This window comes from Plecotus auritus (assembly GCF_963455305.1).
Source record: "Plecotus auritus genome assembly, chromosome: 2".
Classification (NCBI taxonomy): Eukaryota; Metazoa; Chordata; class Mammalia; order Chiroptera; family Vespertilionidae; genus Plecotus; species Plecotus auritus.
In genome coordinates this window covers 195617540-195633476 of record NC_137771.1, presented here as the reverse complement: position 1 = coordinate 195633476, position 15937 = coordinate 195617540, and the positions used below count along the sequence as shown (strand labels likewise).

At 42.0% G+C, this 15937-nt stretch overlaps 1 protein-coding gene across 7 annotated transcripts in view; it reads left to right on the top strand.

The window, feature by feature from the left end:
* The window catches only part of FNDC3B (fibronectin type III domain containing 3B), a 341119-nt gene that overhangs the window by 82802 nt on the left and 242380 nt on the right, over nt 1–15937 (top strand). For all 7 annotated transcript variants that reach the window (XM_080656861.1, XM_080656865.1, XM_080656862.1 and 4 more), the window contains exon 3: nt 14679–14754. In XM_080656861.1, coding sequence (XP_080512987.1) covers nt 14679–14754 — 76 coding nt within the window. The remainder of the gene's footprint in view (nt 1–14678; nt 14755–15937) is intronic.

The window sequence follows — 15937 nt, the reverse complement described above, 5'->3', positions numbered from 1 at the left end:
TAATCATAACCCTACAAGGCGATGATCATTTTTACAGACAGAACCAGAGGGCAGAAAGGTTAAGTACTTACAGCTGGCAAATCACAGCACTGGGATTTGAATCCACTTTCGTCCTACCTTTCAGGAAGGGTGGGGTTGCTGGGTTAGGCATATCTCTGTTGTCCTGTGCAGGTAAACGGTCTGGAGAGACATGGGACTGGGTTCTGCCCAGTAGTAAGGGGTCGAGTTCACAAAGAAGAGTACTCCTGTTTGTTATATGACCTTCGTGTTAGCTCTGGAAGGTGGCAGAGATTCTGACGCTGGAGCTTCTGCGAAGTGCAGACTGAGCAGTCCTGGTAGTGTCTGAGGCCTGGAGGCAGCAGTTGATTTGGAGGAGTTGGGAGTGAAGTCATCTGAGGCCCAGCTCGCAGGAGCTGCTCCCTTTCTCTCCTTGGGGAATGGTTGTCTCCCTGAGATTAGCAGCAGGGGAGTGGTCCCCTTTGGGGTCAGCAGCTCTGAGCTGGTGGTGAGCAGACAGGGTAGCAGGCATTCCTCTTTTGGGGAGACTCACCCTGGGAACCAGGAGGGGCCCTTGTTGTCTGCCTTCTTTTCCTCCCCGATCCTGCATTTCATTTTCATTCAAGAATTACATCACCCCAGAGGCACAGTTTTTGTGTCTTAAAAGAAATCTAAAAACTTGTTGTAAGACTTGAACCTATAAAATTGCTTGTTTTTCATTCTGAATTTGTAATTATTTCTCTGAAGTAATACCAGAATAAAAATGAAAAAAATCCAAGTTGGTCCTGAAAGAGAAAAAAAAAAAGGCCACTTTGCTGTATGAGCATTTCTTAATTCTCTCACCTCTGGGTATTCCTGTTCTCGGGGACAGAGAATTGTATCACCCAGTATTTGTACCATGAGCCGTGATACCACACTGTTTTGCTAGCCATTTCCTCTTTTTTTTTTTTGAGATTTATGAAGGGCTTCTGGGACTTTGACTCTCCTCAAGATGTTAATTATATATTTCAAAATCAAGGGTTCTGTTAAAAATCACTTACAAATAGCTTTGGAAAGGGAACTAGAGACAGGGAGTTGCTTCGGGGGTGCAGAATATTGTTTTGGAGGCCTCGGGAAATCAATCTTAAGACTTAGTTCATTTACCACCAGGACATATTTAGTCAGTGTATATAAACAAAAGAAGTCACAGTGTGCCTGGACATTATGTGTCCCAGATGGAGTTTAAACTTGGCTCCTTCTGCTGTGCTGATGTCATGGTGCATAAACTGGCCCTGAATTAGAGCCGTGCACAGAATCGGCTGTGTGCCTGTAAGTGCTGAGGGCGTGTGCGGAGGGGAGGGACTGGCTGGAAAATCTTTGTCACGTTTTTCCTGCGTCGTCTGCAGAGACTAGTGTCAGCCCTGAATTTGGACTTGGTGCAGAATGAGGGAAGAATTGGAATAATATGTTCATTTGTACAAGTCAGCATGTGAATGCACTCAGGGATGTCATTCTTCCAAGACTGAGTATAAATGCACCAAGCTTTCCAACAGTTGCTTACAAAGCTCTAGGACTAAAATGTAGAAAGGAAAATCTTCAAGCGTTACATTTTTGAAGAGTGTTTTCAGTCTGTTTGCCTTGAAACCCCAAATCTGGACTTTTTCTTTAAACTTTGTAATGGTCTTAAGCATCCAGCTGTATAATTCTGTTCTCCTGAATTGTATGGTGGGTGCATAACCTCTCAACTTAGTTGCTTAAGTGTTTGTAAAGGCAAATGCCTGGTGCCCCTGGCCAAGTTTAATTCTTCCTGTGTGCTTTGAGAAGGCAGCTTATGGGTCAGAAAAGGGTCCTCTCCTGGAGTTCTGAGCACTTAATAGGAAATTTCCACACACTGTGGTGTTACTTTATTACTTTTTATTGCTGGCTTTCATTATTATAATCTTAATTAGAAGCGTTTCCAAGTAATTCAAACCATTTTGTAGATGTAAAGAAAGGGCTTAGATTTCAGAACTTCTGTGAATGGATTCCAAAGTCCCTGTTGTTGCTGGGATCCACGGAAGCTGCACAGACCCTGGAATGTGAATCAGTTGGGAGGTGAAAGCAAGAATGTTTCCCAAACAGAAAATTTGGTCAGAGGTGAGAATTGGCTGGATTTAGATCTTATTGAGAACATGAAATATGACAGATTCAGTAAAATTTTTTCTTTATACATACTCTGTTATGAGAGGCCACGTTTTTAACTAAGATTTGCCACTGGTAGAAATTTAAAGAAAAATAAATATGAATAAAAGTTATTTATTGAGCACATTTATGTGTAAGGCCTTGTACTAGGACTTTACTAGGGTTGCTCTGTTTCTTAAGCACACATATGGGGTAGGTATTATCTATTTTTTCAGTTGAGAAAATACCTGGTTTGATAGATTGAGTGTCTTACCTACCAGAGCTGGGACTCAACTATAGTCTTTCTTTTTTGTTTTATTTTTTAAAAATATATTTTTATTCATTTCAGAGAGGAAGGGAGAGGAAGAGAGAGATAGAAATATCAATGATGAGAGGGAATCATTGATTGGCTGCCTCCTGCACATTGGACCGAGCCCGCAACCCAGGCATGTGCCCTTGACCGGAATCAAACCTGGGACCCTTCGGTCTGCAGGCCAACACTCTATCCGCTGAGCCAAACCAGCCAGGGCTTGTTTTATTTTTTAAAATTAAATTTATTAGGGTGTGATCTTTCTCATTTACTCCTCTCACTGTGTATCTCGGGCATCTTAGTTGACTTTTAAATGATTAGTTTAGAAATGAAACTGAAATGAGATTAGATTGAAATTCTAGCACATCTGAATTCTGAACACATTATACCATCAGGCCTCCATGTATTTGCTTGTGTGATTGTTCTTTTGCTTATTTAATTGAAGTCTCCCAGTCCCATTTTAAATGTTACTCCCAACTATAACTTTTCCTGATTCCTTCAGTTTCCATAGCACTTACTAGCAAATAATCACATTTTATTACAGTTCATTGTATTTTCGGCTGTTCAAACAACACACAAATGGGTAGGATTTCATCTTTCTCATCTTAGAATTATCAATGCTTAATAAAGTGCCTGGTACATAATAACTACTCAGCAAATCTTCGTTGAATAATCAAGGGTTCAATAATTGCATTAAGCCGAAACCGGTTTGGCTCAGTGGATAGAGCGTCGGCCTGCGGACTGAAGGGTCCCGGGTTCGATTCCGGTCAAGGGCGTGTACCTTGGTTGCGGGCACATCCCCAGTTGGAGGTGTGCAGGAGGCAGCTGATCGATGTTTCTCTCTCATCGATGTTTCTAGCTCTCTATCTCTCTTCCTTCCTCTCTATAAAATATCAATAAAATATATTTAAAAAAAAATAATTGCATTAAGTATTGATTTAAATAAGCTTAATAATCAATGCAAAGTCAAGGCCTGAATCACTGATAATATACTCTGCAATGGCATGAAGTGGGAAATATTTCTCTCTCTCCTGCAAAATCCTTCCAAATTCCTAGAATATTAAATAGTTGTATTTACTTCTGGTTTGACATTACTGGGCACAAAATAACAGACAATATCAGTATTAATTTTAAGTAATTAATATAAAGTATAATAATTAGAATTGTTAATTCTAGAATATTTAATGACAAAGTATTGGGAACTGATTTTCTGTTATAAGGATGAGAACATTCTTTATGGGCACATTATTGCTTGATTATGTCTTAAGTGGTAGAACAGTGTTAAGTGAATAAGGTTAGCAGTAGAACAGTATTAAATGGATAAGGTGGCCAACATTGAAATGAGTCTTAAAAATAGAAGAATATTGGGATATAGGCAGTTAAATATGTTCTTCACTGGCCTTGAGATTCTGACAGAGCTGTTTGCTCAGGTTCAGTGCACAGCTTTCCAGAGTTGTGTGGCATTAATTAAGCACATCAGCATGGATTGTGTTGCTCTGTCTCAGCCAGTCAAAACCAGACCTGAGGTAGCTGTATCTAAATGGAAGGAGACATTCTAGATTCATTGTGTGAAGCACATTCAGGGGAGGGCTGATTAGGTGAAATGTAGCCCGAGCTGTTGATTCCTTATCAGCGTGACCAGAGCCAAGTGAACATGGGCACATGGATGGAATTGAGGGATTGAGGTTAGAAAGGGCTTGTACCTCACTTGATGGACAGTTTTTACAAGAATTCACCCTGAAATGGTGATGACAGGAACCAAAATTTGTTTTCAGTGGACATAATCTTTTGCTGTTGTTAATCCTCACCCAACGATATTTTTTTCCATTGCTTTTTTTTTTTTTTTTTTTTTTTAGAGAGAGTGGAAAGGAGGAAGGGGAGAGAGAAACAAAGGAAGAAGGGGAGAGAAACATCGATGTGAGAGAAACACATCAATTGGTTGCTTCCAAAATTCTGGATGGACCTGCAACCTAGGTACTTACCCTTGACTGGGAATCAAACCTTCGACCCCTGGATCTGCAGTCCTATGCTCTAACCACTGAGCAATGCCGGCCGGGGTGTGAACATAATTTTTAAAGGAAGAAGAATTACATTTTTTGGTATTCAACAAATGTGAATAATGTATTTAATAAAATAAAATAAAACATAATGGTGTTTCAAATGTATAAGGATATTTGGTAGCTGTTAGCCAGGGGAAAGCTACACTTAGGCTTACATGGAATTTTGGTCTTTTATATTCTTGGTTTTATCTTGAAAGTCCTGTAGTTGAAACTTTAGACTCTGGCATTTGTGGTTCCCTTAAAAGAGGCTTTTAACCTAGTTTTGGTCATCTATATTACACTTTGCATTTTTTCCATTTAAGTTAATGCTATATTTTTATTCTTAGCAAACAGCAGCTCTTTTTGTAATGTAATCTCTTTATTCTAGGCAGTATACAATTAAAGGGAGTAGAAATGTACAGTTTTTACAAGATGCCATTGTATTTTCTTTATAGCCCTTACTACTATCTGTAAATGCTTTATTTTTATTTAAATGATCCCCCCACCCTTATCCCATGCAAGTTCCATTTCTTAGCTTTAGTTGGGCAGTACTTTGTGTTTTTTAAGGTTCTATTCTCAATGCTTAGAGGAATTCCAGACCCATTATGGCACTCATTAATATTTGCTCAATTAAGACCGTAATGTAGTAATTCTTCTAAGGACACTTATTTCATGAAATGTAGTTATTGAACTCTTGAGTGTATATATTTTCAACAGGCAATGGTGTAATTTCAGTGTATAAAAATGTCCTCTTTGGTTCATCTGATTTCTTTGTCTTTGGTTTACCTACTAATGCATTCCTGCATTTTTGGTTACTGACAGGTGACTTTTGGGAGGCATAGAAAATACAGATTCAATCTTCTGCGGAGTCATCTCTTACTTTCTTTTGCCTCCTATTGGGTCATGAGAAATGGCATCTAGTGATTGTGATAATCAAGTGGTTGGCTCATTGCTTCTTCTAAGGATTCTGAGGGAATTCAAGGACTGAAAAGACTTTATGAGGATAAATCCTGCCCAATATAAAAACAACTGTTTACTGTTGTGGGATTCCTTACCACTTAACTGCCATAGTGGGAGTGTGGGGCTCTGGCTCAGGGAGTGAGCCTGAATTTCCTAGAAGAGAATGTCCTCAGACTTTGGTGACATACCTCTGACCCAGTTGCATGCTTGCTCTCCTTCTAGCTGTTTATTGAAGTATCTTCATAGAGAATGGACTCTGTGAAGCCCATCCCCATCAGAGGGTGAAGCTGTGTGTAGAAGAGAAGAACATGCGTTTTGGTCAGACAGAGCTGGAGTCCAGGGCAGCTCAGTCATTTTGTAGTTTTGTGATTTTAGACAAGTTACTTATCCTCTTTAAGCTTCAGTTTCCCCATCTGTAAAATCTGGTTAGTAATACCTTCCTAGAAGACCATACAGGTTCATAATTAATAGCTATTTATATAATCATTGCAGGAAAAACACCTGTTAGGAGTTGATAAGTAGGCTGCATCATGCTGACTTAATTTGAGAGATGAAATGATCTGTTGTGGGGGACAACTTTTGCACCTTCCATCCTTTGAGGAAATCAGAGTATTAGAAATTTTGGAGCACTGGAGCATTCTTGCTCCTTGCTTTAAACAGAATGAGTCCTAAAGCCCAGGAAGAAACAAAACAAGACCATTTATCCTGTGAGTGGTGTTGACCAAGGAAGGGTGTTACATGCCATCCACTTCCTTGTGCCTTGGCCCAGTGTATAAGTACCTCTCAGGCTTCCTGGTCTTGTGTGTTGTTTTTCTGCCAGCTGTGGATTCAGGCTTCAAGTAGGACAAGTGAGCAGATGAGGCAATCAGTATTTTCCCATCATCTTCCATTACTTTTCTATTTTACCTGTTCACATTTTAAATCTTGGGACGTTTTCTTTGTATCATGTTATTACCACAAAGGTAAATGCTGGTCATCTGAAGCTTCTTTTCTTGATTTGGAGAAAACAAATGATGTATCTCTTGAGGCCACTGTGGTCTGTGACATCGAGGCCAGGGACTAGGGCAGGGGTGGGCAAACGTTTTGACTCGAAGGCCACAATGGGTTCTTAAACTGGACCGGAGGGCCGGAACAAAAGCATGGATGGAGTGTTTGTGTAAACTAATATAAATTCAAAGTAAAGGAGCGGAGGGGAGAGCAAGAGTAGGAGGGGAGAGCAAGAGTACCGGATAGAACAGCCAGATCCGGCCCGCGGCCGTAGTTTGCCCAAGGCTGGACTAGGGTCTCAAAGGTGTGTATTGTTAGGTGGTTTGGGTCCCTTAGGGCCTGGGTTGAGCTCTCCAGGATTTCTCTGGAGTTCCAGAATTGGGGGGGAGGAGGGGAGAGAGAGAGAGAGAGAAAGAGAGAGAGAGAGAGAGAGATAGAAAGAGAGAGAGAGAGAGAGAGAGAGAGAGAGAGAGAGAGGGCTCAGAAAGGTGCTACTATTCCTCTCATGTAAAGATCACTTCTTAAAAGTTATTGGATGTTTCTGAATAGAATCCTTCCTCAAGTGGAATTCTGCAGTTTTTAGGTTGTATCGCTTTTTCCACCAAAGGTATCTTTTGGGTGATCCTAAATGCTTCCTCCAAGTGAGAAGTATTCATTTATACATGAAACAGTTGAGAGTAAAACACCTCACAGAGTTTGGCAAGTTGCAGAAAGCTCCAAAAGTGAAATACTATCTTTTCTCCTATCATAGTTTATATCTCAATTATGTGGATATTGGGTCTAACTTTCAGAATGCTGAAAATGTAACATTTCATCTTCGGTCAGTCAGTACTAGTCAGTACTATTGTCCCAGCAGATGGTTTAGTGATGGCCACGTACATGACAGTGCTTATTTAGTCAGGTGGCTGGTAATTTTTATTTTAGGCATAAATTGATCTCCTGGTTAATCAGCTGCCCCAATTTAAATTGCAAAAGTAGTTTTCCTTTTCCTCTTCTATTAAAAAACAGATTTAGAATGACTAAAAAAAAAATATTCACTTGAGAATACACTGAGTGGACAGATTATTGTGATCTCTGAACGCATAATAATCTGGCCACTCATTGTGTGTGTGTGTGTGTGTGTGTGTGTGTGTGTGTGTGTATGTATATACATATACACACACACACACACACTAGAGGCCTGGTGCACAAAATTCGTGCATGGGGGTGGGGGGGTTTGGTGTCCCTCAGCCCAGCCTACACCCTCCCTAATCTGGGACCCCTTGAGGGATGCCCGACTGCCCGTTTAGGCCCGATCCTGGATCGGGCCTAAACGGGCAGTCGGACATCCCTCTCACAATCCAGGACTGCTGGCTCCCAAATGCTCACCTGCCTGCCTTCCTGATTGCCCCTAACCACTTCTGCCTGCCAGCCTGATCACCCCCTAACCACTCCCCTGCCAGTCTGTTTGCCCCTAACTGCTCCCCTGCCAGCCTGTTTTCCCCTAACCACTCCCCTGCCAGCCTGATTGATGCCTAACTGCTCCCCTGCCAGCCTGTTTGCCCCTAACTGCCCTCCCCTGCAGGCCTGGTCACCCCTAACTGACCTCCCCTGCAGTCCTGGTCACCCCTAACTGCCCTCCCCATCAGGCCTGGGTTCCTCCCAACTGCCCTTCCCTGCAGGCCTGGTCGCCCCCAACTTCCCTCCTCTGCCGGCCTGGTCACCCCTAACTGTCCTCCCCTGCAGGCTTGATTGCCCCCAACTGCCCTCCCTTGCAGGCCTGGTCCCTCCCAACTGCCCTCCCCTGCTGTCCTGATCGCCCACAACTGCCCTCCCTTGCAGACCCGGTCCCTCCCAACTGTCCTCCACTGCTGGCCATCTTGTGGTGGCCATCTTTGTCCATATGGGGTCAGTCATCTTTGACCACATGGGGGCAACCATCTTGTGTGTTGGAGTGATGGTCAATTTGCCTATTAGTCTTTTACTAGAGGCCCTGTGCACGAAATTCGTGCATGGTGGTGTGTGTCCCTCAGCCCAGCCTGCACCCTCTCCAATCTGGGACCCCTCGAGGGATGTCCGACTGCCAATCTGGTAGGATCGGGCCTAAACGGGCAGTCAGACATCCCTCTCACAATCCAGGACTGCTGGCTCCCAAATGCTCGCCTGCCTGCCTTCCTGATCACCCCTAACCGCTTCTGCCTGCCAGCCTGATCACCCCCTAACCACTCCCCTGACAGCTAGACTGATGCCTAACTGCTCCCCTGCCAGCCTGTTTGCCCCTAACTGCCCTCCCCTGCAGGCCTGGTCACCCCTACCTGCCCTCCCCCGCAGGCCTGGTCCCCCCCCAACTGCTCTCCCTGCAGGCCTGGGTCCCCCCCAACTGCCCTTCCCTACAGGCCCGTTCTCCCCCAACTTCCCTCCTCCGTCAGCCTGATCACCCCCAACTGCCCTCCCTTGCAGGCCTGTTCCCTCCCACCTGCCCTCCCCTGCTGGCCATCTTGTGGCGGCCATCTTGTGTCCACATGGGGGCAGCCATCTTGTGTGCTGGAGTGATGTTCAATTTGCATATTACTCTTTTATTAGATAGGATAGAGGCCTGGTACATGGGTGGGGGCCAGCTGGCTTGCCCTGAAGGGTGTCCCAGATCAGGGTGGGGGTTCCCTTGGGGTGTGGGGCGGCCTGGGCGAGGGGCCTGTGGTGGTTTGCAGGCCAGCCACACCCCCCGGCGACCAAGCAGAGGCCCTGGGATCTGGGATTTATTTATCTTCTATAATTGAAAGTTTGTAGCCTTGAGCAGAGCCAAGCCTTCTGCTTGCTCTGTGGCTGCAGCCATTTTTGTTGGGATTTATTTATCTTCTATAATTGAAACTTTGTAGCAGAGGCCAAGGCAGGCCAGGGCTGCAGGAGCTTGGGTTTCCTCCATCACAGGGGGCAACCCTAGCCTCCTGCTCTCCCCAGCTCTGTGGCTGCCGCCATTTTTTGTTGGGATTTATTTATTTTCTATAATTGAAACTTTGTCACCTTGAGTGGAGGCCTGGGCCCACCAGGATGTGGGAAAAGCTTGGCTTCCTCCATTGCTGGGAAAACCCAAGCCTCCTGCTCTCTCCGTGGCTGCAGCCATCTAGGTTGGGTTAATTTGCATACTCGCTCCTGACTGGCTGGTGGGCGTGGCTTGTGGGTATAGTGGAGTGATGGTTAATTTGCATATTACTCTTTCATTAGATAGGATTAGATAGGAGGATTAGATAGGATTGAGGCCTGGTGCATGGGTGGGGGCTGGCTGGTTTGCCCCGACAGGTGTCCTGGATCAGGGTGGGGGTTCCCTTGGGGTGTGGGGTGGCCTGGGCAAGGGGCCTGTGGTGGTTTGCAGGCTGGCCACGCCCCCTGGTGACCCAAGCAGATGCCCTGGGATCTGGGATTTATTTATCTTCTATAATTGAAACTTTGTAGCCTTGAGCGGAGCCAAGCCTCCTGCTCACTCTGTGGCCGCAGCCATTTTTGTTGGGATTTATTTATCTTCTATAATTGAAACTTTGTAGCCTTGAGTGGAGGCCTGAGCCTGCGAGGGTGTGCCGAAAGCTTGGCTTCCTCCATTGCTGGGGGCAACTCAAGCCTCCTGCTCTCTCCAGCTCAATAGTTGCCGCCGTTTTTGTTGGGATTTATTTATTTTCTATAATTGAAACTTTGTAGCCTTAAGTGGAGGCCAGGGCATGCGGAAAGCTTGGCTTCCTCAATTGCCAGGGAAATCCAAGCCTCCTGCTCTCTCCGTGGCTGCAGCCATCTTGGTTGGGTTAATTTGCATACTCGCTCCTGATTGGCTGGTGGGCATGGCTTGTGGGTGTAGCAGAGGTACGGTCAATTTGCATATTACTCTTTTATTAGATAGGATATACACATTAGAGGCCCGGTGCATGAATTCGTGCATGGGTGGGGTCTGGCCAGCCTGGCCAGGGGGAGGGGACATGGGTGGTTGGCCGGCCTGCCTGCTGGTTGAACTCCTGGTGGAGGGGACAATTTGCATATTAGCTTTTTATTACATAGGCTATACACTGAGTGGCCAGATTATTATGAGTTCAGAGATCATAATAATCTGGCCACTCAGTGTATATTTATTGGTGTGTGTGTGTGTGTGTGTGTGAGAGAGAGAGAGAGAGAGAGAGAGAGAGAGAGAGAGAGAGAGAGAGAGAGAAAGAAAGAGAAAGAGAAAGAGAAAGAGAAAGAGAAAGAGAAAGAGAAAGAGAAAGAGAGAGAAAAACATGGATGTGCGACTGACTGGGACCAAACCACAACCTAGGTATGCGCCCTAACCTGGGACTGAATCCGAAACATTTAGGTGTGCGGGATGATGTCCAACCATCTGAGCCTCCTGGCCAGGGCCGATTCAGGCTTACTTTTAAGGAAAGATCTGTTACACCAGTTTCAGTTGTCTCAGCTTTTCCAGGATGCTGTGTTTGGCCTTTTGCTCAATTATATTAATCCTACATCTTTGTTGTTTCTTTAGACTTTGGAAAAGTGGTCACTTATTTTTCAGTAAGCCTGGATAAACTGCCTTTGGTTATTTCGGGCTGCTTGTTTCATGTAGCACTAAGAGATTTGAAACAGAACCAATGAAGCAATAGTGACCTGAAGTATGCTCTTCATAATTTGATCAACATGAATCTATTTTAACATCTTTGGGGCAAAAATCTATCAGTGGTTAAAATCTGCCTTTTTTTGTTTTTCCCTCTGACAAGACACAGAACACAGCATGAATTGTTTTAATGCTGACGTTGGAAAAGCAGAAAATGCTTAGTGAGTGGACAAAAAATGATGAGGTTTGGACAGTGATGTTATGCTTCACATTCTGTATTTAAAAGAACTTGTAGCAGTTATGTCTGCTTTGTGGTGAGAAAGAAGGAGGGAGGGAGGGAAGAAGAGAAAGCGGGGGTGTGGGGGAGACAGAGACAGAGAGAGACTGGCTTGTATGATGTAGAAGGTTAAGTACCAGTGAGCCTGACAGGGTGTGACTCATGCTCCTCAAGGCTTGGTGATGCAAGGCTCTCTGCCGCCTTCTCATTCATGTCTGTTTTCAGGGACAGATCATTGGGCTGGTGTGTGTCAAATTTTTATTTTTATCTCTCCTTTATTGACAGTGAAATCAGCAAGGAGGTCAGTCTGCCACAGTAAAGCAAAATGCTTTCATTTAAAATATCTCGGTGCCAAATGAATATGGTTTGTTCAAATAATGACTTTGGCTCTTACTAAGAAAAAATGATATTGGGACACAGGAGATTTGCCTGGTTTCTGAGGTAACTTGGTAGATTATAATCTGGTTGTCATAGCAACCCAGTAGCAGGGAAAATTACAGGAACTAAACATTTGAAAGGAGGTATTTTATTTAGTAGGATGCTTAAAAGCCCTTTACCTATCATCTTTCTCCCTGAGGAAGTGGGATGGGGGTCTAGAATTGGCCTCAACAGAAGCAAGAGGGGAAGACATAAATGACTTTCGGTGGCTGGATGCATCTTTGAATGTGGTCTGGTGTCAGCGACCGCTAACGAATCATTATAGACACTTTTTATGCAATATGATAAACACATGATGTGACAGAATCTGGAACCTCATACCCCAATTCAGCAATCCCTTTTTGTGCCTGGGACTTTCGATAGTACTGGTGAATTGTACTTTTAGAACCAGCATTCAGGACTAGTCTGACATATGAATTTGGGATTGTCAAAGAATATCTGGGACATAGTCTTGATGTCCAGTGATTTCCCCCCCCCCCCCCCAACTAATTAATTTTACAGGCATATATTGTAGGCATCTTCCTAAAGGTATAAACAGCAAGCAGGTGGTTTCTGCTCTATTACAGTGATGTTAGAATTTGCCTGTGGACTTTGGAAAAGGCATGAAAAATTTCTTTTTTGGAGTATTGTTCCATTGTAGTTGAGTTATGTTCAATGTTTATATAAAGATAAAGTTAAATCACAACTGTTTTCATGTTAGGAATGACTTTAAAAAGCTCACTTTCAAGGAATTCTTACCATTTGCAACAGCATGGATGGAACTGGAGAGCATTATGCTAAGTGAAATAAGCCAGTCAGAGAAAGATAACTATCACATGATCTCACTCATTTGTGGAATATAATGAACAACATAAACTGATGAACAAAAATAGAATCAGAGTCATAGAAGCGTCGAACAGACTGTCTAACCTATGAGGGAAGGTGGGGGGTGAGGGGATAAGAGATCAACCAAAGGACTTGTGTGCATGCATATGAGCATAACCAATGGACACAGACGGAGGTGGGGGGAGAGGGCATGTATTGGGGGGTGGAGGCAGCCAGGGATAGGTCAGTGGGGGAAAAAGGAGACGTATGTAATACTTCAAACAATGAAGAATTTAAATTAAAAATAAACAAAGCTCAGTAAAATCACATACACAAAAATAAAATAAAATAAAAAGCTCACTTTCAAGAAAGCAATTGAAATGCTTTAGTCATTCTGTAGACACCAAGGGATTTCCTTTTCAGTTCTTAAAATGGCACAATGGCTTACATTGGTGAGAGTTTTGAATATTTAGGACTAAAAGATTATTGATGCAGTTATGGTACAGGAAAAATAGATCATGTTGAAATAACTGTTATAATTCAAGGTAATGAGAAGCACCAGGGATGAATTTTGGATTACTTTTCGCTGCGTGATGTTGTTTTCTCCAGTTAATGTATTTCCTGATATTGAACATTTTTAATATGCCAGTAGTATCTCCTTTGGTGAATTATTAGAAGAATCAAAATGCACGGGTATTAAAGGTTTAGTTTTTAAAGGTGGAATGTTTTTTTCTCAATAAATTTACAAAACAGATAAGTTAAATTTGCAAAACAGATGTTATGATACTACATGTGGTTTATATAGTGAAAAAAGTTGACTTTTTAAATTACATGTAAAGAAAGCTTAATTTATAAGTGAATTATTTGCGGTGGTTTTCCTTATGTTTTACAACTCTCAGTCACTAAAAATAGTTGTCGGGCACTTATTCTGTATCAGGCATAGTTTTGAACAATTACTTTGTGCCAGATCTTATGATTTTAGAGCCTAGATTAAAGAAGGAAAGATAGACACTAACATAATTGCTTAATTAAGTAATTGCAATTATAAATTCTAGGAAGGAGAAGTGGAGTTTTTGGTTTGTTTTTTTTAGAACATATTATTGGGGACCTGATCTTTCCTGAGAGTCAAATGCCATTTCTTAGGCTCGCAAGGATGAGTTGGTGTAGGTGTTAGTTGGGGGAAGAGAAAGATGAGTACTGGGCAAAGATTAAGGAGTACAGGAAGAGCATTACAGACAGGGGGAACAGTAAGTTGATGGTTTCAAGGCAGAGAAGAACAAGGCTTGCTCTAAGGACTATGATGAATGACACTGACATCTTTCCAATTTATAAAAATATATAGTAATTATTTTATTAGTGTCAACCTTGCACATGATTTTTAACCACAGTTTTTAAGCATGGGTTATGTCCTTTAATTTGTATTTACATAAAAATTAGTGACCTTTTCTCTTTTTATCTAAAGAGAAACTACATTAGATTAGAACTAAAACTCGGAGGCTCTTGAAAACATACTTTGCCTTTGCCATGCATGGTCCAGTCTTTTAGAAGTTGTCTTCTAATATTAAATATTTATGTTCATATGACCAAAACACTGACATTTAGGTAATAGATTTAAAAATCTGAGTGTTTGGTGGGAACTACTTATAATATTTATTTATTTATTTTTTACCATTATTATTTCCCGATCCTATCCACAGATGCTTTTTCCAAATGTTTTTTTAGTAAATTGCTTTCTGTTGTTACAAAATAAAATCATATACACCATGTCAGTAATAGACGCATGGGAATATTATGCAACAGTTTTAGGTCAGAACCTCATTTCTCTGTGCAATTTTTCTTTATAAGTATGGTTTCTGGTCTTTTAATTTTTTTAATTCCCATTTCTCAATTAGTGAAAGAATAAGAGGAATTGTATGAGAGGAAACCATATCTTAAAATTGAGATTTTGAGTCACATAGCATCATAAGCAACACTGGAGAATTCACTTAGCTAAATTCAAATGCATATGCTTAGTCCCCTCACATTTGAACCAGGTCTGAGACATATCCTAAATTTTGTGTTTATACAAGATTCTGTGCCACATACTTCCTGTCTAGAACATAAATTTAGGTAATAAAACTGTTATAGAAATCCCAGATGTTCTAGTATTAAATTGAAATTAATGTGTTATTTTGGCAGGTTATTCTTGTTCAAGTTAATCCAGGTGAGACTTTTACAATAAGAGCGGAGGATGGAACACTTCAGTGCATTCAAGGTAAGAGATTTTTTTTTTTGGAAGCCTCCTAATCAAAGGAGTTTTTCTTTATTATTTTAACAAAGTGGAGTGTTTCTCTGTGTCTACCTGTGATTTTTCTAGAAGTAAAACTTATCTTGGAATTAAAAAAAAAAATTTTCCTGTCAAATAGGGACTCCTTTATGCTAATGATATAAAAGATACAGAGTTAAATACCTCTAGTATTCTATTGACCCTTAAGTGCATTAATTTAACTTGGGAAAGCTTTCAGGGTTTTATATATTATGGAATTTGGTAGACCTGAAAAATTCCAATTGAGAATAGGAAGTACTTTTTCAAATTAGATAAAAGTTTTACATATATATTGTGATACTATCCAAATGATGATTTTATAGGTAATATTTCTATTAACGACCTGTCATTTATTATCAGATAGATATTAACAGAGTACTCCCAAGTTTGGTGGCTTAAAACAACATTTATTGTCTTACAGTTTCTGTGGGTCAGGAATTTGGGCACAGCTTAGCTATGGCTCTGGCCTTTCAACATGTTAAAATTCAGGTATGGCCTAGAGCTGCAGTCATTTTAAAGCATGTCTGAGGGTCAGCCTTTTTCAGGCTTGCTCAAGTGGTTATTGGCAGGATTTAGTTTTTTGCAGGGTATTGGCAGGAGGCGTCCCTCAGTGTTTTGCTAAGTGGCTCTCCATGGGACGCTTACATTCTTGCAGCTGGCTTCATCACAGCAGCAGGTAGAGGGCAAGAGGCAATACTAGGTTCAGCCACTCAAGAAAGGGGTTTAGACAGGGTTGCCTACCAGCAAGCAAGAATATTTGGGGGCCATTTAAGCTGCCCACCACCTTCTCCACTCCACCTCCAATAATTCATGGCCCTCCTATATACAAAATACCCCCTCCCAGGATTTCCAAAGTCTTATTCCAATATAGCATCAAGGCTCCTTGGGTGTAGTTCTTTAATTGGGTACAGCTCGTTGGGCATTTCAGTTAATTTCTAGTTTGTGTAATACCAGTGTCTCTTCCCTGTAGTTCACTTTGGAAAGAATACTTAGATACTCTGATCCATAATGAATTCTGTTGTAGGAAGATCAATCCAGATCTGTATTAACCTGTAAACACTTGTGTTGGAGAGCACTGTTCGTGATGGCTGTTTTTGGCAGTGATTGGACGTATGGTAAATTGACATATAAT